The sequence below is a fragment of the Bos taurus genome, chromosome 3 (genome assembly GCF_002263795.3).
Source record: "Bos taurus isolate L1 Dominette 01449 registration number 42190680 breed Hereford chromosome 3, ARS-UCD2.0, whole genome shotgun sequence".
NCBI lineage: Eukaryota > Metazoa > Chordata > Mammalia > Artiodactyla > Bovidae > Bos > Bos taurus.
This window is the reverse complement of record NC_037330.1, coordinates 112,484,623-112,505,524: the sequence shown is the minus strand read 5'-3', so window position 1 is coordinate 112,505,524 and position 20,902 is coordinate 112,484,623. Positions and strand designations below refer to the sequence as shown.

The 20,902-nt window shown below is 40.2% G+C and overlaps 1 protein-coding gene across 8 annotated transcripts in view; it reads right to left on the bottom strand.

The window, feature by feature from the left end:
• Positions 1–20,902, bottom strand: part of GIGYF2 (GRB10 interacting GYF protein 2) — a 129,360-nt gene that overhangs the window by 78,788 nt on the left and 29,670 nt on the right. For all 8 annotated transcript variants that reach the window (XM_024986645.2, XM_059882815.1, XM_024986654.2 and 5 more), the window contains 3 exon segments: positions 12,634–12,763; positions 11,655–11,750; positions 760–871 (listed from right to left, as the gene is read on the bottom strand). In XM_024986645.2, coding sequence (XP_024842413.1) covers positions 760–871; positions 11,655–11,750; positions 12,634–12,763 — 338 coding nt within the window.

The following is a 20,902-nucleotide window of genomic DNA, read 5'->3' as shown; positions in this document are numbered from 1 at the left end:
CAATGGCTTGCAGACATCCAGTTCTTCCAAAAGCACCTTTTAAAACTGCAAGGTATGTTGAGACTTCTGCTATGATTTAGCCAACTTAGAAGTAAAAGCTCAAATAAATATTTATATTACAAATATTAAGAATGCCCTTAAGTAGCAGAAGATCAACAAACTCCAAGTAGGGAGAAGATATCAAAGAACAAGTAATATCAATTATTCTTCTAAGAAAAGACAAATCTACAAAATATAAAACTACAGATTATATAAAGGATTGTTGCATAATTTTTTCTTTCTTCTGCACCCTAAAAAGGTCTCATACTGAGGAGACGGCTTTTACAAAAGCCTCTCTCTGGCTGGGGACACTCCAGGCACATGGCCTTATATGGAGACCCGAGTCACAGAGGCCTGCAGGGACCTGGGTGCCACTGAGCAGCCAAGGCAATTCAGGGAGCTTTGGCTCTCACAGCATAAGGTCCCCTGGGGGTGAGGAGTATGGATCACGAATATTTGCCAAAGAGAATTAGGACCATCTAAAATCATTCACTCAAGTCCCTAGGCTCAAATCACCCTCTTCTACTCCAAACCAGGGGTTGTGGAGTAGATACACTGAGAAATGGTTCCGAAAACGAATGTTCAGGACATTTATTATGCAGTTAGTGTCAAAGGGCAGTTTTGGAAAATCAAGTATCAAAATATTTTTACAGTGATTTATTTATTTCCCTCTCTTCTGTCTCCACCGTTTGGTTATTACTTTTTCACATGAAAGCTCACCTCGCCCTCGTGAAGAACTTCGACCTCTTGGAGCACCCACCACCGTTCCTCCTCCTCCTCGTCCTGTCAATCGCAGGACAGCAGCACTATTTACGGACATGGAAAAGTTTCTCTGCCAAAAAAAGAAAAGAAAGAAAAGAAACGGATGAAACAGATAAAACTGCATGTCGCTCCTCACCATCTCCCAGCGTCTATAACCCGGCATCTAATGACTACCAGCACTGGGAAATGATCACCACATGGCACACGGCACACGAAGATATTCCAAAATCTGGTTGTAGCTGGAGATTTTAAACTAACATTTCAGATTAACAAACATGAACAACCAACGCTTAAACCATTTTAGGTTCTGTACGTACCCACGAGGAGGCAAGATATGTACGCATCATCATAACAAACAGAGAATACACAGTAAGAGAGATCTGGTTTGAAAGGGTCCTTTAACTACTGAAAGGTGAAAATGAGCAGGAGTCACAAAAGGTCTGAATCAACAGTAACAGGATAAAGAAAAAAATATTGATCATTTTGCCTCATTCTGCTCATCTATATGAATTAGCAACTCCAACTAGTGTTTAATAGAATAACAGGTATCAGGGATGAATGGGGAAAGGCAAAGTAAGAAGTGGGTAGGGGAAGAGAATGCTTGAGAAGAATAAACAAAACCCCAATCACTTGGTCATTAGCCTTCATTTGCACCCACAGTCAATGTGGAAAAGGGTCAAATATGACAAGAACAATAGTGGGTAAGCATCCTTCAAACATGAAGAGGGGACACAGGAAGACAGGAGGTCTGGGATTCAAAAGTAAGTTTAGTCACTATTTCTGGATAAATGGAACACACAGGGCTTAGGAAAAGGTAAAGCAGGAAGCAATTATAAAAATACTGGAAAATGATCTATGAAATATTAAAATCCTAGGCATGTGAAACAATTTAATGAGACAGTTTTAAACTCAAAAACTGTTGGAATACATCTTTACCTGAATACTTTCTATACACTTGGGCTTCTTTGATAGCTCAGCTGGTAAAGAATCCACCTGCAATGCAGGAGACCCCAGTTTGATTCCTGGGATGGGACGATCCACTAGAGAAGGGATAGGCTACCCACTCCAGTATTCTTGAGCTTCCCTTGTGGCTCAGGTGATAAAGAATCCGCCTGCAACGCAGGAAGCCTGAGTTTGATCCCTGGGTCGGGAAGATGCCCTGAAGGGAAAGGCTACCCACTCCAGTATTCTGGCCTGGAGAATTCCATGGACTATATGCAAAGAGTTAGACACGACTGAGCAACTAAGCACAGCACAGAACCTAAAAGACATCTGTGCAAAAATGCAGTGGTATGGCACAGTGTGGAAAACACAGCTTCAGCATGGCTGCAGCAAGGGACCTCTGGACAGAGACAACACATGAGGCTAAAGTACACAAATTCGGTAGCAGCTAACTAAATTTCAGGGAAATAAAATTCTGCAATTCAACTACTTCTTTTAAGTCCAAACTGTTTCCACTGTGTTTGGATTCAAAAATCAAATGAAATATGATATTCCTATTTTAAAGAAATCAACATGTAATTTTGGTTTGAAAAACTTCTACTTTCTTTACTAAATTTCTTATTTTAATATATGGGTGATTTTCTCCTCATTACCTGTCACTACTTGTCTTTATCAGAACAGTATTCAATAGAATTTGTTCAGGTAAACTTTAGAAACTTATTTTATTCCTTTGACTTTTATAGGCATATAATAATACAATCAAGTAACTTCAAAACTGAAGACCAAGATGTAATTAATAATGGAAAACTAGAGGTAGATACCAAACTTAATCAATACTTATTTCAAACTGTATTTTAATAAAAATTATTTTTAAGAAAAGCTAGTTGAAACAAATGCATTAATTTATCTCGGGGCACACAGTAAACAGCAGTGTTACTGAATAATTCTTCTGGGATCACAATTAAGCAAGACTGTGAAATCCCCAAATCTAGATTCATGTATTCTAATACTGGAAAAATAGAAGTCAGTGTTAAATATACAGTACATGCCAGAATCTGACACTGTTGAATACCTCATAACCAAAGGATTACATGTATGAAACCCAAACGCACCCATCTACAGAGTTCAGGGAAACTCTCATATGCTTTCTTTCACATATCCTAACACACTGCAGCTGAAAGTGAAAGTTGGTATAATCTCTGGAAGGCAATATATATACTTAACAGATACATTTGTCAAGGTATATTTCAATGTCCACAGCTTTTTACACAATTTCTCTTCTTACACATGTGAAAAATAACAAACAGAAAGATTTTTAACTGTAGTACTGTTTGTGAAAGCAAAAATGGCAACTGGCAAAGTATCAATCAAAAGGAGCTGATCTAAAAATCATGGCTATCTACACAGGGAATTCTACACAATTTTTTAAAAATATGAGGCAACTCTTACTTATTAGGGTTAACCATACAAATTGGCTTCCCAGGTGGCTCACTCAGTAAAGAATCCACCTACAGTGCAGGAGATTGCATTCAACAGAGGAGACTTGGGTGAAAGCAAGTTAGGAAGATCCCCTGGAGGAGGAAATGGCAACTCACTCTAGTATTCTTGCCTGGGAAATCCCATGGACAGAGGAGCCTGCCAGGCTACAGTTTATGGGGTTCCAAGAGTCGGACATGACTTAGCAACTACACCACCACCATCATATAAAACTGCTAATATTCAATCATTTCTGATCCAGAAAACCACAATTTCATACAGTCAGCCTAATAGGCATAGCTGGAGTGAAGTGCATGAAGAGGCTAAACTGCCTGAGAGTGAACTGTGGCTCCTTTACTCAACTCTGTGCCTCATTTTCCTCATGCATATAATGTGAAAAGGAATCTACTTCGTGGGCTGTTGTAAGCACTTAACACATTAAGCAACAAGTAGTTAGAACAGTGACACATCTTAAAAGTTAAATAAATATCTGTCATTATCTCCCAAATAGATGCTTAGGTAAAAACAGTGCAGAACTGTATGCATAGCAGGCGTGCGCGCCTATGTTTTAAAGAACAGATACAAAAGTAGCTGCAGTTGCACTAAATAGCAGCTGTGTGTGTGTGTGTTTTAAAGAACAAACACCAAAGTAGCTGCAATTGTATTAAATACCCTAGAAAGGGAATATAAGACAATGAAAATAACAGTTAATCCTGAGGAAAAAAAAGCCTAGGTCACTCATAGACTTGTTTTTCACTGTATGTGCTTTGTGAATTTTGCATGTATACACATGTATCGTCTAATTAAAAATGTATACATGAAGTGACTTTCTTTCATGTAAAATAAATAAAATACACCAATCTGGTAGCAGTTACTTAAATTACAAGTGTAATATATAGAGCTTTATTGACTATGCCAAAGCCTCTGACTGTTGGAAAATTCCCAAAGAGATGGGATACCAGACCACCTGACCTGCCTCTTGAGAAACCTATATGCAGGTCAGGAAGCAACAGTTAGAACTGGATATGGAAAAACGGACTGGTTCCAACAGGAAAAGGAGTATGTCAAGGCTGTATATTGTCACCCTGCTTATTTAACTTATATGCAGAGTACATTCTGAGAAATGCTGGGCTGGCAGAAGCACAAGCTGGAATCAAAATTGCCGGGAGAAATATCAATAATCTGAGATATGCAGATGACACCACCCTTATGGCAGAAAGTGAAGAACTAAAGAGCCTCTTGATGAAAGTGAAAGAGGAGAGTGAAAAAGTTGGCTTAAAGCTCAACATAAAGAAAACTAAGATCATGGCATCCGGTCCCATCACTTCATGGCAAACAGATGGGGAAACAGTGTCAAACTTTATTTTGGGGGGCTCCAAAATCACTGCAGATGGTGATTGCAGCCATGAAATTAAAAGACACTTGCTCCTTGGAAGGAAAGTTATGACCAACCTAGACAGCATATTAAAAAGCAGAAACATTACTTTGGCAACAAAGGTGTGTCTAGTCAAGGCTATGGTTTTTCCAGTGGTCATGTATGGATGTGAGAGTTGGACTATAAAGAAAGCTGAGTGCCGAAGAATTGATGCTTTTGAACTGTGGTGTTGGAGAAGACTCTTGAGAATCCCTTGGACTGCAGAGATATCCAACCAGTCCATCCTAAAGGAGATCAGTCTTGAGTGTTCATTGGAAAGACTGATGTTGAAACTCCAATACTCTGGCCACCTGATGAGAAAAACTAACTTATTGGAAAAGACCTTTACATTGGGAAAGATTGAAGGCAGAAGGAGAAGGGGATGATGGAGGATGAGATGGTTGAATGGCATCACCAACTCAAAGGATATGAGTTTGGGTAAACTCTGGGAGTTGGTGATGGATAGGGAGGCCTGGCGTGCTGCAGTCCGTGGGGTCAAAAAGAGTCGGACATGGCTGAACAACTGAACTGAATGCTTTTCAAACTCGATAAGGACATACAGGGAAATGTCCAATCAAAGAGCAACTAGAAGATCTTATTCAAGCATTAATTTTGTTCAAAGAAAACCTTTTACGTAATTATATTTTACACATGCATGCATTCATATATATGTGAACATGTATGTTTAAGAGTATATGTGGTGGGGAGGGTGTAGGCAGTAAATGCGTACACTCAATTAACTTGCTTTTAAAGATAAAATACCCTCTTCAGGTAACATCAGGAAACAAGATATATAGCAAGAAGCTATTTTAGGTTATTAGAATTATTTACCTCCTGGATAGGAGTAACAGGGTGAATCGATATGCAAAACTCTAGCCTAGGAAGGTCTAAACAATTCCTGAACAGGTAACCATCCAAAGTGTTAATTTCAAAATATTAATGAATCTTTTGCTTAATGAATCTTTTGCCAGCTCTAAGTACTGTCCTATTCCAACATATATTATAAAAAGAAAGGCTAGCAAGTGTCAAGAATTCCTAAATTTTGCATTTTTGTGTTGTGCTGTACTTAATCGCTCAGTCATGTGCAACTCTTTGCGACCCCATGGGCTGCAGTACGCCAGGCTCCTCTGTCCATGGAATTCTCCAGGCAAGATTACTTGAATGGGTTGCCATTTCTTTCACCAGTGGATGTTCTCCACCCAAGGATCAAACTCCAGGTCTCCACATTGTGAGCGGATTCTTTACTGTCTCAGTCACCAGGGAATCCAATCTTTACATTAAGCCCTGGTAATTACAGCATTCAAATCTTAACACCTTAAGATAAACTTTTCCATTATAAAAACAAAATCAAGAGTTACTTCTTTAGTGATTCTAGAACTAATTTTCATGTGAAGGTGTACTGCATATCTAACTTTATTCCTTTTTAAAAAACCAACAGTTTTCAGCAGCATTTATTGAATAATTTTTGATTGCTCAATCAAGTAATCTGTGTAGCCCTTAAAGCATATCACATTAGTAACTAGTACCAAGTCCTTCTGCCTACTTACTAAAAAGCTTTTCTAACCCATGTCGTCTCTAAGAAAATCTAGGCAGTCATTTAATGAAAAATAAAAAATAATTATTAAAAAGTATTCATAAACAATTGGAAAACTAATCACAAAAGACTGAAACTGGTATAATGAGCTATATAAAATAGGCTTCTGTATTAAAAAATACAGTGCAATTTTTAAAACCAATGCAATTTTAAATTTATAAAAATGAACTAGTACATGAGTGGATGAGGGGTGGGAGGGAGGTTCAAGAGCGGATACATGTACACATACAGCTAATTCACTTCACTGTATGGCAGAAACTAACACAGCACTGCAAAGCAATTATATTCCAATAAAAAAGGAACTGAAAAAAAAAAAAAGAAAATTTAACAGGTTAGGTTTAGGACTAGCTCAAGAAAAAGACTATTATCCGCACCACCCCTGCAACAAAAATGGCAAAGAACAAAAAATTACAAGATATATAAATGCAAGTATCTGAGAAACTCTGCACTGGGGAAAGAAATGCAAACTAAAACAAAGAAAGAATACTTTTTCCAAATGTGCAGAGAATATTTTTCAATAAAAACAACATAAATATAGAACAAAGCTTAGTATACACCACCACCTTCACAAAAAGGGGGAAATATATTCAATATTTACTTGGAAAAATACACAAGAAACTGCTAATACAGGCTGCTTTTCAGAAAAAGAGACAGACGGCTGGTGGAAAGGATGGGGGAGAGATAAATTTTGATTTCTAAACCATATGATTTGGGCTTCCCTGATAGCTCAGTTGGTAAAGAAATCTGCCTGCAATGGAGGAGACCCCAGTTCAATTCCTGGGCTGGGAAGATCCGCTGGAGAAGGAATAGGCTACCTAACTCCAGTATTCTTGGATTTCCCTTTGGCTCAGCTAGTAAAGAATCTGCCTGCAATATGGGAGACCTGGGTTCAATCCCTGGGTTGGGAAGATTCCCCTGGAGAAGGGAAAGGCTACCCACTCCAGTATTCTGGCCTGGAGAATTCCACATGATTTACTGCTCATGAAAAAAACAATGAAATCATGGAACATTGCAAAAGCAAGGGTAAAATACTATAGGTATGGCAGCAGTGAAACAAAAGTAATACATACCCACATACAGTGTTTCTTCAAAGTGATCCAGCAGTATGGAGTGAGTTGGTTTTATTTCTGAACTTTCACTTATAATCAGCTGGTATGTGCATCTATCCTTAAGCCACAGTTTTTTGTTTTGGATTTTTTTTTTCCCACAAGGGATGTAGGATCTTAGTTCCCTTAGTCCAGGAATCAAACCCACACCCTCTACATTGGAAGCACAAAATCTTAACCACTGGACCGCCAGGGAAGTTAAAACCAGTTCTGATTACTGCAGCTTTGCAGTTAAGTTCTGAAACTGGAGGTACAGGTCCTATTTCTTCTTTGCAAAAGTGTTTTGACAACTTAGGGTCCTCTGCAATTCTATATAAATTTTAAGATCAGCTTCTACCCAAAAAGCCACTGGGACTTTGGTGGGGATTGTACTGGCAGCAAATCATTAACAATATTAAGTCTTTCAACGGTTAATAAAATGCTAATGCCTTTTCATTTATTCAGATCTTCTTTAATTTCTTTCAATAGTGTTTCATTTTTTTTTATTGTATAAAGTTTCATACTCCTTAAATTTATTCCTAAGTATTTTGGTTTTGATACTAAACAGAATTTTCTTAATTTCCTTTGCAAATTGTCCATTGCTAGTATATGGAAATGCTTCCCTGGTGGCTCAGTCAGTAAAGAATCCACCTGCAATGCAGGAAACCTGGGTTCAATATCTGAGTTGGGAAGATACCCTGGAGGAGGGCATGGCGACCCACTCCAGTATTCTTGCCTGGAGAATTCCCATGGACAGAGAAGCCTGGCAGGCTACAGGGCATGGGGTTGCAAAGAGTCAGACACGACTGAGCGACTAAGTATACAATAATGGAAACACAACTGACTTTTGTGTACTGATTCTGTAGCGTACAACTGTGCTGTATTTACTTACCGGTGTTAACAGTTATTCTGTGGATTCTTTAGGATTTTCTATATGAAGGATCATGTCATCTTCAAACAGATAATTTTACTTCTTCCCTTCCAGTCTGGATCCTTTTTATTTCCTTTTCTAGCCTAAGAGCTCAGCTAAAACTTCCAACACAGGGTTCAATATCAGTAGTGAAAGCAGATATACTACCTTGTTCCCAATCCAAGAAGAAAAGCTTTCAGTCTTTCATCACTGAGTATGATGTTGGTTGTGGATTTTTCATAAAAGCCCTTAACTAAGCTCACTTTCATTCCCAGTTTGTTACGTTTGCTTTCACAAAAGGGTATTGAATTGTGTGCTTTTTCTGTGGAAACTGAGGTGATCAAGTGCTTTTCTTTTTTTCATTCTATTAATTGGGTATATTATATTGGTTTTATGTTGCACCACCCTGGAATTCTGGGGATAAACCCCACTTAGCCATGGTGTATAATTCTTTTGAAACGCTGTTGGATTCAGTCTGCATTACCGGTGTATTTTGACAACTGAAGATACACAAAAATAAACATATCAAATGTTAACAAGTAATTATTTCTACATGGTAATTTTATAGGAAAGATTTACCTCTTCATATCTTTCTGTATTTTCTATAATCAAATATGAATATCTTTTACAGCAAAAAAAAAGTATTTTATTGATTTTTCTCACTTATGAAATATTATAAAGCAGAGATGAACTGATGCCATATGTATGAATGTGAAATCTAAAAATCATTACTCAAAGAAAAAACAATCTGCAGAATATAATTATACAGTGGTGCTGTCACTTCAATCGTGTCCGACTCTTTGTGACCCCAAGGACTGTAGCCTAACAGGCTCCTCTGTCCATGAGATTCTCCAGGCAAAGATACTGGAGTGGGTTGCCATTTCCTCCTCTGTAATATACAGTATGCTATCTTCAATATAGGCTTCCCTGGTGGTTCAGATGGTAAAGAATCTGCCTGCAATTTGGAGATCTGGGTTCAATACCTGGGTCAGGAAGATCCCCTGGAGAAGGAAATGGCTACCCACTCCAGCATCATTGCTTGGAGAATTCCATGAACTGAGGAGCCTGGCAGGCTACAGTCCATGTAAAATTTATAACCCTATAAAATGAAACTCTTATAGGTATGCTGCTGCTGCTGCTAAGTCGCTTCAGTTGTGTCCGACTGTGCGACCCCATAAACAGCAGCCCACCAGGATCCTCTGTCCCTGGGATTCTCCAGGCAAGAACACTGGAGTGGGTTGCCACTTCCTTCTCCAATGCATGAAAGTGGAAAGTGAAAGTGAAATCGCTCAGTCACGTCCAACTCGTAGCGACCCCATGGACTGCAGCCTACCAGGCTCCTCCGTCCATGGGATTTTCCAGGCAAGAGTACTGGAGTGGGGTGCCATTGCCTTCTCCGCTTACAGGTATATGGACACACAAATATGTAATGAAAATATCAAAACATGAATGATGAAAGTAATCTGATTCATAGCAATCCCTGGAAATGCAGAGAGGGGTACACCCCAGGCAGTCTCAACTGGGGTGAAGGAGAAATTTTGTTTCTTAAAACAAAAATATACACAAATTATTTTAAGATTAGATGTATATGAGTTGAAAATATTCAGGTCTTTGTAATAATATTCTCTATACTATTTGAAATGCTTCATAATAAAAATATTTTTGAGAAAAATTAAACCAAAATATAAACAGATGTCCAATTTTTTTTAAAGGAAATTTACCATTTTTGAAAAGAAAGTTTTCAGCAATTACTAGAGACAGGACCCTTCCTTTCCCATGAATTCTTTATAACAATAACAACTTTTCATCAATGAAAATATTTGTTGATGACCCGAGATGATACTGGGTTTCATGAATAAAGAAGGAACTATTAGCCTGATTTTGGACTTCCCTGGTAGCTCAGCTGGTAAAGAATCCACCTGCAATGAAGGAGACCCTAGTTAGATTCCAGGGTCGGGAAGATCCCCTGGAGAAGGGATAGGATACCTACTCCAGTATTCTTGGGCTCTCATGGTGGCTCAGATGGTAAAGAATCTGCCTGCAAAGCGGGAGACCTGGGTTCAATCCTGGGTTGGGGAGATCCCCTGGAGGAGGGCATGACAACTCACTCCAGTATTCTTGCCTGGAGAATCCCCATGGACAGAGGAGCTCGGCGGGTTACAGTCCATGGGGTCGCAAAGAGTCGAACACGACTGAGTGACTAAGCACACAGCACAGCCTGATTTAGGAGAAACCGCAAATGAAACAAAACTGCTTACAGAAGTATGATGCTCAAAGTCACCAAATAAATATCACACCTTTCTTAAAACTTAACACAGGTTAACAGAAGTCTAATTTTTATTTGGCCATGCCTTGTGGCTTGTGAGATCTTAGTTCCCCATCAGTTCTGAACCACCAGGGAAGTTTCACTAAGTTCTTTTAATAGGCTTTTCCCTCTTAATAGACTGATTTCACCATGCACAGCATGGCAAGAGTACAGAGAAAACACCCAGAGCTGTCACAAAAAAAGAATGAAAAATGTTCTGGAATTAGACAGTGGTGATGGGTTACACAACTCTGCATCTACTAAAAACTACAAACATGTTTAATTTTATGGCATGTAACTTAGGTCTCAATAAAGCAGTTTTCTTAAAAAGTAATGATGATTCTTCATTTAAAGCGGCATTCCAACAAAGCTCTTTCTTTCTCCATTTTACTATAATCACCACGGTGGTGGCAGTTTAGTCACTAAGTCGTGTCCAACTCTTGCGACCCCATGGATTGTAGCCCACCAGGCTCCTCTGTCCATGGGATGCTCCAGGGAAGAATACTGGAGTGGGCTGCTATTTCCTTGTCCAGGGGATCTTCCCGTCCCAGGGACTGAACCTAGGCCTCCTGCATTGCAGGCAGATTCTTTACCAACTGAGCTATGAGGGAAGCCCAATAATCACCATAGTTCATTGAAATCAGAAACTCCATTATTTATCTATGGACACTGTACACTGTAACACAGAATCTGTTACTTTACAGCCCAAAACTCTAACTTTCTCACTATTATCATTTTAAAAAATCTGTGACAGAAAAGCACCGTTTTAAGCACACTGTGAGCTGATTATTTACATTTTCCTCTAGTGGTAAAAACTGGTGGGAATTCAGGTTTAGCATATTACTTCGGAAAAACGACATGTTTCTGAAAAGAAGGCCCTCTCCCCTGAAAAATACCTTTTTCTCTCTATTCTAACACACATCCTTATCTCTACATAATACTCAACAGCCTCAAATCTAAATCAGAATCTAGTCAACTAAGAGAGGCATCCATATGCCGAGAAGAGTAGAAGGAAGCAGACCTGGGGAAGGAGGACACTCCTTAGAGCCTAAGGAGGAACTTCCTATTTTCATGCCTCAGTGGGAACAAACAAGAGTGGGACCTGAGGCTCAACGCTACGCACACACCTGTTCTTCTTCCGTGAAGGGCACAAGAGCCAGTGGCAGCAGGGGCTCCTCCTGTAGGATAGGCAGAAATTCTTTATCCAGAAGGTCTGAAGGGATCTGTTTGACCAAACACATGACCATGAGATTAATGCTCTCCCTGCAATTCTAAAGAAGCCAAAACAAGAAAATACTGTTTGGTTTATCTGCTGCTGATTATCAAAGATATGGATTAAAAGCTTATTCAGTCACAATTAATATTCTGACAGGGTCAAACATTTTTTAAAAGCCCACTCACCCCATCCTCCCATTAGACTACCACGCTCAGATTTGATATATAACACTGACCCTGATACTCCAGAGTGCACATTTAACTCAAACCACAGACGGTAAGGAGAATTTTACAAGCAACTGTATCTGTTCTTAGCAACAATCATTAAAGTTTGATCCTTAATCCATTAATAAACTTAAAAGCAAAGTACACTTAAGTAGAAAATGTTATTCCTCACTAGTTACATAACAGAAGTGTACTTTATACTGTGAGTTTTGATCATTTATAAGTAACACAAATGAGGTACTATATTTTAAGATTTTCTCCCCACTAAAAATTTTACATTTAACTCAAAAGCAAAGAACAAGAGAAGCATCTGCCCTTCTGGCTCCTAACATCTAACTGGAAAGAATGACAGATGCAATAAAGAGAAGAGAAAACTTTCTCAGCCATCACAATTTGATAAAAATAAAGGTTATGAGGAAATCAGTTAGACAAAGCATTAAGTCCTGACCACTCTGCTGCTTCCATGAAGCTTTCTACTTCTGTGATGAAATCTTAGGTTTTCTCTAAAGCATAAAGTGTGCATCATTTAGAAGAGCCTCTGTGAACTAATGCAGGTTTCAACACAGGAAGAAAAGAGAAGAACCATAGCTATTTCATGTATCAACACGTAACTGTACATACCCAGAAATCGCATTTGCAATTTTCAACTCTTTCCTATGTTCTTACCTTATTGTCTTTAAGGAAAAGTGCTAACATTTCTTCTCGCCCGTAACGATAGTCTGCTAACTTATACTTCGGCAATGCTGGCGAAAGAGGGGGGGATGTAATACTCCCACCGCTGGACAGAGCTCGGAGCCTAAAACAGTAAACAGAATAGAAAAACAAAGTGTCAAATGAGCTGGCAGTAAGGACTTTTTATTTCCACATAATGTAATATCTTCATTTTAGTTCTTCAAAAGAACAGAAAGGAAAAGCCATTATCTCAAGGTATCCAAGATTTTAGCTCTAATGCAATCTGTTGTAATAGCTCACTAAGAAAATAGTTCATTGAGTTTATTGACAAATAAGTAGATAACTTCCTTAAGAAGTATTGTGCCATATCCCTGAGAAGTTTAGGGAGTGAGAAGGAGACACCTTTTTCCAAACTATAAAAGTAACATAATTAAAACAAAAGTGAGACATCACCTTACATACACTGGATTAATAAAAATGAATAACTCTAACAATACCAGCTATTGGCAAGGATATAAAGCGACGCAAATTCTCAAGTAGCACTTGTGGAGTTAAAAACCAAAACAGTGACTTCAAAGAATGATTTTCTAATATTTAACAAAATATTTTAAAAAATATTTTTGCTCCCCAAGAGAAAATGCAAAATACAGACACCTGTAAAAAAGACACTTTTAAATATGCCCACAACATTTCATAATTCACTTTTAATAAAAGAAATTAATGGTCAGTGTAGAGAATTTGAAAATACAGTGGGGAAAAAAAGGTGAAGTACAAGGAGAAAAAAAAAAAAAAAGCCATATTTACTGCTAAGGAAAAAAAGAAAGGTAAAAATATACTTCAAGCTGATAACAGAAATTACCTCGAAGGAAGAAAACTGGGAAAAGGGGAACGAGTTAATTTTTAAGATGTTATTATTTTAAAAAGGAGTGAATCTCAGCAAAAAATGTCAAGTTTCCCTCTAGGGAAACCATCAGGAGTAGCCCAAAGTTCTATGAAGTAATAGATAACAAGGGTAAAAGGGACCAAGGTACTCCAAGTCAGTAGTTTAGCCCAAAGAAAATTCAACAGAAGCACTGAAATATATCCCCAAATTGCTAAGCTGTATTGACAAAAAAAAAGGGGGGGGGGCAGTCTACAACTTGTACATTAAAAAGTATGAAGGTCAAGTAGAATAAATACTTGCACATTATTCACGAACGGCAGAAAAAGTAGCAGGTACCTAGCAAATACACAGAATGTGTTTACATGTAGAAAGCAATACAAGGGGGAAAAAAAAGAGTATGCATTAGTACAGTAAGACTAATAAAGTTTTATTTCTTTTTACTTATTTTTTAAAGTTTTATTACAGACAATTTTGAACATATATAAAAGGATCAACAAGAAACTCTCCTGTACCCACCAACCCAGTCCCCAGGCCATCCCACTCCTTCTACAGCCCCATCTAACCCTCCTTTAATATTATTCTGAAGGAACTCTTTTGCTTTCAAAATTTTTAAAGGAAATTATTTTCAAGTTTGGAGACAATTCTTTTACGACAAGTTATCATTTCATCTGGAGAAGGCAATGGCACCCCACTCCAGTACTCTTGCCTGGAAAATCCCATGGATGGAGGAGCCTGGTAGGCTGCAGTCCATGGGGTCGCTGAGGGTCAGACACGACTGAGCGCCTTCACTTTCACGCATTGGAAAAGGAAATGGCAACCCACTCCAGTGTTCTTGCCTGGAGAATCCCAGGGACAGGGAAGCCTGGTGGGCTGCCATCTATGGGGTCACACAGAGTTGGACACGACTGAAGTGACTTAGCAATAGCAATCATTTCATCTGCAAATATTTCAAAATGTTATCTCTAAAAGATAAGGATTTTTAAGTCTGAATTTTGCTAACTTTATCCCTGTGATATAGTTTAATACATTTCTCTGTTCTCTGCATTTCATGTAAACAGGTGACTGGATGTAGACTTGGCAAGACTACATCCATGTGGTGGTATGTTACTCCACCAGGAGGCACAGGCTGCCTGGTTGGTTTTGCAAGGCTAAGCAGTTCTTCAAGAGCGAAGCTTAGATCCCCTAATTCACTAAGGTTACAGACTGACTTTATTCTATCATTTCTTCTTTATTTACTAGGTAGAGGTTCTACAAAGAGAAACTTTCCTCTTACACTATCTGGTAGTACCTAATAGAATATATCTCATATAAGAAAAGAAACAGCTTTCCTTCTTCCATTTATTAGTTTTCATAATAATGACTTGGTTCACTAACAATCCTCCAACAGTAAAATTATTTTCATTAATATATTTCATTTCACTGCAATTATTCTTAACAATACTCAAACTCTCTCAACTCTGCCTAGTGGAAGAGGCTTCAGGTTAGCTCCCAAGTCCTTCTGACCCAACCCTAGTAGTCTTTGAGAGCTTCATTTCTATCTGGTATGTCAAATGTTCCAAAATCAGCTTATTTCTTGCCTCAGATGTGGAATAACCATTTCACCAGGGAGCCTGATTCTCTTTGGTAATAAACAGATTAAGACTACCATCTGGGTGCTCAAAGTGTTCATTGTTATTGGGTTGGTTTTTTGTTTTCTTTCCAATTACTCACGGACTTAGAGGTGATCGAGTCCAATGCCTATCAGTTCAGTTCAGTCACTCAGTCGTGTCCGACTCTTCACAACCCCATGAATCGCAGCACGCCAGGCCTCCCTGTCCATCACCAACTCCCGGAGTTCACTCAGACTCACATCCATCGAGTTGGTGATGCCATCCAGCCATCTCATCCTCTGTCGTCCCCTTCTCCTCCTGCCCCCAATCTCTCCCAGCATCAGAATCTTTTCCAATGAGTCAACTCTTCGCATGAGGTGGCCAATGTATTGGAGCTTCAGCTTTAGCATCATTCCTTCCAAAGAACACCAAGGACTGATCTCCTTTAGGATGGACTGGTTGGATCTCCTTGCAGTCCAAGGGACTCTCAAGAGTCTTCTCCAACACCACAGTTCAAAAGCATCAATTCTTCAGCACTCAGCCTTCTTCACAGTCCAACTCTCACATCTATGCACGACCACTGGAAAAACCATAGCCTTGACTAGACGGACCTTTGTTGGCAAAGTAATGTCTCTGCTTTTGAATATGCTATCTAGGTTGGTCATAAGTTTCCTTCCAAGGAGTAAGCGTCTTTTAATTTCATGGCTGCAGTCACCATCTGCAGTGATTCTGGAGCTCAAAAAAATAAAGTCTGACACTGTTTCCACTGTTTCCCCATCTATTTCCCATGAAGTGATGGGACCGGATGCCATGATCTTCGTTTTCTGAATGCCGAGCTTTAAGCAAACTTTTTCACTCTCCTCTTTCACTTTCATCAAGAGGCTTTTGAGTTCCTCTTCACTTTCTGCCATAAGGGTGGTGTCATCTGCATATCTGAGGTTATTGATATTTCTCCCGGCAATCTTGATTCCAGCTTGTGTTTCTTCCAGTCCAGCGTTTCTCATGATGTACTCTGCATAGAAGTTAAATAAGCAGGGTGGCAACAGACAGCCTTGACATACTCCTTTTCCTATTTGGAACCAGTCTGTTGTTCCATGTCCAGTTCTAACTGTTGCCTCCTGACCTGCATACAGATTTCTCAAAAGGCAGGTCAGGTGGTTTGGTATTCCCATCTCTTTCAGAATTTTCCACAGTTTATTGTGATCCACACAGTCAAAGGCTTTGGCATAGTCAATAAGGCAGAAATAGATGTTTTTCTGGAACTCTCTTGCTTTTTCCATGATCCAGTGGTTGTTGGCAATTTATCTCTTGTTCCTCTACCTTTTCTAAAACCAGCTTGAACATCAGGAAGTTCACGGTTCACGTATTGCTGAAGCCTGGCTTGGAGAATTTTGAGCATTACTTTACTAGCATGTGAGATGAGTGCAATTGTGTGGTAGTTTGAGCATTCTTTGGCATTGCCTTTCTTTGGGATTGGAATGAAAACTGACCTTTTCCAGTCCTGTGGCCACTGCTGAGCTTTTCAGATTTGCTGGCATATTGAGTGCAGCACTTTCACAGCATCATCTTTCAGGATTTGGAATAGCTCAACTGGAATTCCATCACCTCCACTAGCTTTGTTCGTAGTGATGCTTTCTAAGGCCCACTTGACTTCACATTCCAGGATGTCTGGCTCTAGGTCAGTGATCACACCATCGTGATTATCTGGGTCGTGAAGATCTTTTTTGTACAGTTCTTCTGTATATTCTTGCCACCTCTTAATATCTTCTGCTTCTGTTAGGTCCATACCATTCTGTCCTTTATCGAGCCCATCTTTGCATGAAATGTTCCCTTGGTATCTCTAATTTTCTTGAAGAGATCTCTAGTCTTTCCCTGTAAGACAGGCTAAACAAGTCAGTGAGAAAACAAAATGCCCACAGAGGAGGACCCAACCACTGCTGAAGGACCTGCCAGCACAGTGGTTCACATCATGAACATCTGGGCTCTTCCCTGAAAAAGTGGAATTACTATCCACTGAAAACTGAAGCTGGGAATGTTGCATATACTCATATACGTTTCACAACCACCCCCAATATGACAGATGAGGAAAACAAAGCCAAGGAGTTAAGCCATTTACCCACAATCAGAGCCAGCAGAACCAAGAGTCAAAAACAAGGTTTTTATGACTAAAAAGATCAAAATCTTTCCAACAGTGAGGTCTCAAAGTTTTAAAATAGTCATGGTTCAGTCTGCCAAAAATTAATTTTTAAATATACATCTATATAATTAGAAATCAGTTTAAAATATCTTATACTGAGTCGATATGTTCCCTAGGAGTGTCTACCACTAGAGGGCACATCTAAGCGCTCTTCCATCTTCTAATGGAAAAATCATCCCAGTATCTGCAATTATTATGTCTCACGAGGCTTTCCAGCTCACCCGTCCAACACCCCCAATTTCTTCATCTGCTCCTCACAAGGTTTCAAATCCACCCAACAATCCCCAGATAATGAGATAGTTGGATGGCGTCACTGACTCAATGGACATGAGTTTGATAACTCCAGGAAACAGTGAGAACAGGGAAGCCTGGTGTTCTTAAGTCCATGGGGTCGCAAAAGAGTCAGACACAACTGGGCGACTGAACAACCCCCAGGGGCTTCCCATGCCTAGGAACTGAACACTTCTTATAGGTACCAGACCTAAAGACTAACATGACCAGGAATGCATACTTAGGAGAGTCCTCCAGCTACTGTGAAGGCAAGCTAGGCATAATGCAACTGAGAGAAGATGGTAGCCTGAACCAGGAGAATGGCTGTGCTCCACTTAGTAATCAACAAATCCTGTCCCAAGTCCTCCTTCACCCACAGATATCTGGAAAAGCTGAAACATATCTAGATAACATCCTTCCCTAAAAACCCACCAGTGACCTTTACCTCCTCTAGAATCGTGCTCCATATAGCCCTCTCTTCTAGAAACTCAATCCTTCCCTATCAGCATTCCACTCATCTCTCAATATATCTAACAGTGATTTGTTTAAAAGTCCTCTAACGTAGCATCCCTCTCTGGCAATGCAGCACTAGTCATCTTCCTCTTCATCTCAGAGACGTCTTCACTGCCTCACTTCCCAACCACTTCAAAACCCAGCGTAACGTGGCTTCTCCCCACTACTCCACTGCTCTAGAAAAGTTCAACCACCTCAACAGTAGGCCCAAGTGAAGTCTCCCTCTCCTGATCATCTTCACCTTCCTGGCCACAGGGAGATCTGTTTAACACAGGAGGCCCAGTGCTACTCCCAGGAGTACTAGTAGTCACTGAGAGCAGCTGGGCCTTCCAAAACCACCCCTCCCCGACACCCACAGTCCTCTCTTGTTAACTGTTGTTCAAACCCAAACTTCAGCTTACAAAAGTAATTCAGAATGTCCATGTAGTTGTGTGAAGATGTACAAACCTAAAAGCACTTCTGTGTAAGCTCATGACTCAGTTCCAGGTGTGAACTCTCCCCGACAGAGTAAGGCTTTCTTATTCAACCACTCACAGCCCTCTAGGTCTAACAGACCCCAAACCTACTCCTCAAAACCTCCTTCATCACCGGTATTCCCAAAGGCAGGTAAGGATACCACCATCTACTGAGCGAATGCTTTCACATCCTACCAGGTTTTAAGGGCTTCCCTGTGGCTCAGTGGTAAAGAAAACACCTGCTAATGTAGGAAACATGGGTTCAATTCCTGGGTCAGGAAGATCCCGTGGAGAAGGAAATGGCAACCCACTTCAGTATTCTTGCCTGGGAAATCCCATGGACAGAGGAGCCTGGCTGGCTACAGGTGATGGAGCCACAAGAGAGTCAGACATGACTTAGCAACTAAACAATCAGTTTTAAATCCTAAATCTCTCAAACCATCCTCTGGCCAAGTAACCTTCTATTGTTCACACTTATTACCTCAACTGCTGCAACAGCACCCTAAATAATTTAACCAGTCAAAGTCCATCCTCCACGCTACTACCAGTTACCTCTTTCAAAAGCAAATTTGAATAAAATGCTCCCTGATTAACAATTCATTGGCACACAATGATCAGGTAAAATAAAAAACTTCGTAACATAGAAAGGCTACCTGCAAGTTCTTCTCGCCCACACTTCATAACATAGCCAAGGCAAAATGTCTTGGAATTTCCCTCTGAAACCTATGGTTCCCTGTCCACTCGTCTTCACCCAGGCTTAGGCTTTCTGATGTCTGGAATATTTTTTCTAATTGTTTTCACCTGGGACGCCAGGGGAACTGCCTGGAAGTAGAGAGGTTAAGTGGAAAGGAAGAAAGGAAAAGATGAGAAACAGGAGTAGGGTAGGGGGTTGGAACGGAGAAGGCAATGGCACCCCACTCCAGTACTCTTGCCTGGAGAATCCCATGGACAGAGGAGCCTGGTAGGGTGCAGTCCATGGGGTCGAGAAGAGTCGGACACGACTGAGCAACTTCACTTTCACTTTTCACTTTCATGCATTGGAGAAGGAAATGGCAACCCACTCCAGTGTTTTTGCCTGGAGAATCCCAGGGATGGCGGAGCCTGGTGGGCTGCTGTCTATGGGGTTGCACAGAGTCGGACATGACTGAAGCGACTTAGCAGCAGCAGCAGCAGGGGGTTGGAAAGAGGGCCGTAGGAGGGAAAGGAAAGAGATCTAGATCCTGGGTGTTTGGCTACACACAAGTACCCACGAATGTTCACAGAACTAACTGGCTAGTGGAAGGAAAACCTAATAAACAGTCATACAAATGGAGAACTAGTGAAAGATTTTGGAGACAATTTGATCAAATTTACATTTTAAGATTACTCTGGCTGCAGTGGGGACAGCAATCAGAAGAAAAGGAGCCAGGAAACACTAGAAGGCCTGTCCTTTAGTTTATATCAGGAGATGACGGTGGCTTACACTAGGCTGGAGGCAACGAAGATAGAGAGAAATGAATAGGTTCAAGAGGTATTTTGGAGGTAGAGTTGACACAGCATTGTGATGGACTAGACACAGGGATACAGAAATAAAAGAAAATGACCTGCATAACTCCAAGATGTCTGGCTTGAGCTAACGGGCACACTGTGATGTTAAGATGAAATAAAAGAGGAAATTTAAAAGGACAAAATTCATGAGCTCAGTTTTGGAAAACTATAAAGGATGAGAAGCCTGCAGGGATCAAATGAGCAGCTGAATATCCTGTATAACCATTATACTCCCTTTACAACCTGCATGTATGCATGCTAAGTCGCTTCAGTCCTGTCAGACTCTGCAACCCTATAGACCATAGCCTGCCAGACTCCTCTGTCCATGGGATTCTCCAGGCAAGAATACTGGAGTGGGTTGCCTTTACACCCTCTGGGGAACTTCCCCCTCTTATAACACTGACAGCGAAATTACTTAGTGTCAGCTTCTCCACTAAATAAATAATTCAAAAGTAGGTACCATGTCCTTTGGCTTCCCTGGTGGCTCAGATGGTAAAGAATCCGCCTGCAATGCAGGAGACCTGGGTTCGATCCCTCAATTGGGAAGGTCCCCTAGAGAAGGAAGTGGCTACCCACTTCAGTATTCTAGCCTGGAGAAATCCACGGACAGAGGAGTCTGGCAGTCTACAGTCCATGGGGTCGCAAAGAGTCGGACACGACTGAGCGACTTTCATTTTTTCATGTTCCTTATCCTTGCTGCCTCCTTATCTCCTTACCTAACCCAAGATGTAAAACATGAGGCCCTTGATAAAATGTTTTCTAAACAACTCAATGTTCTCTTTTAAAATACAGCCTAGGATAACAACAAATTCCTTCAGATGGCAGTTAT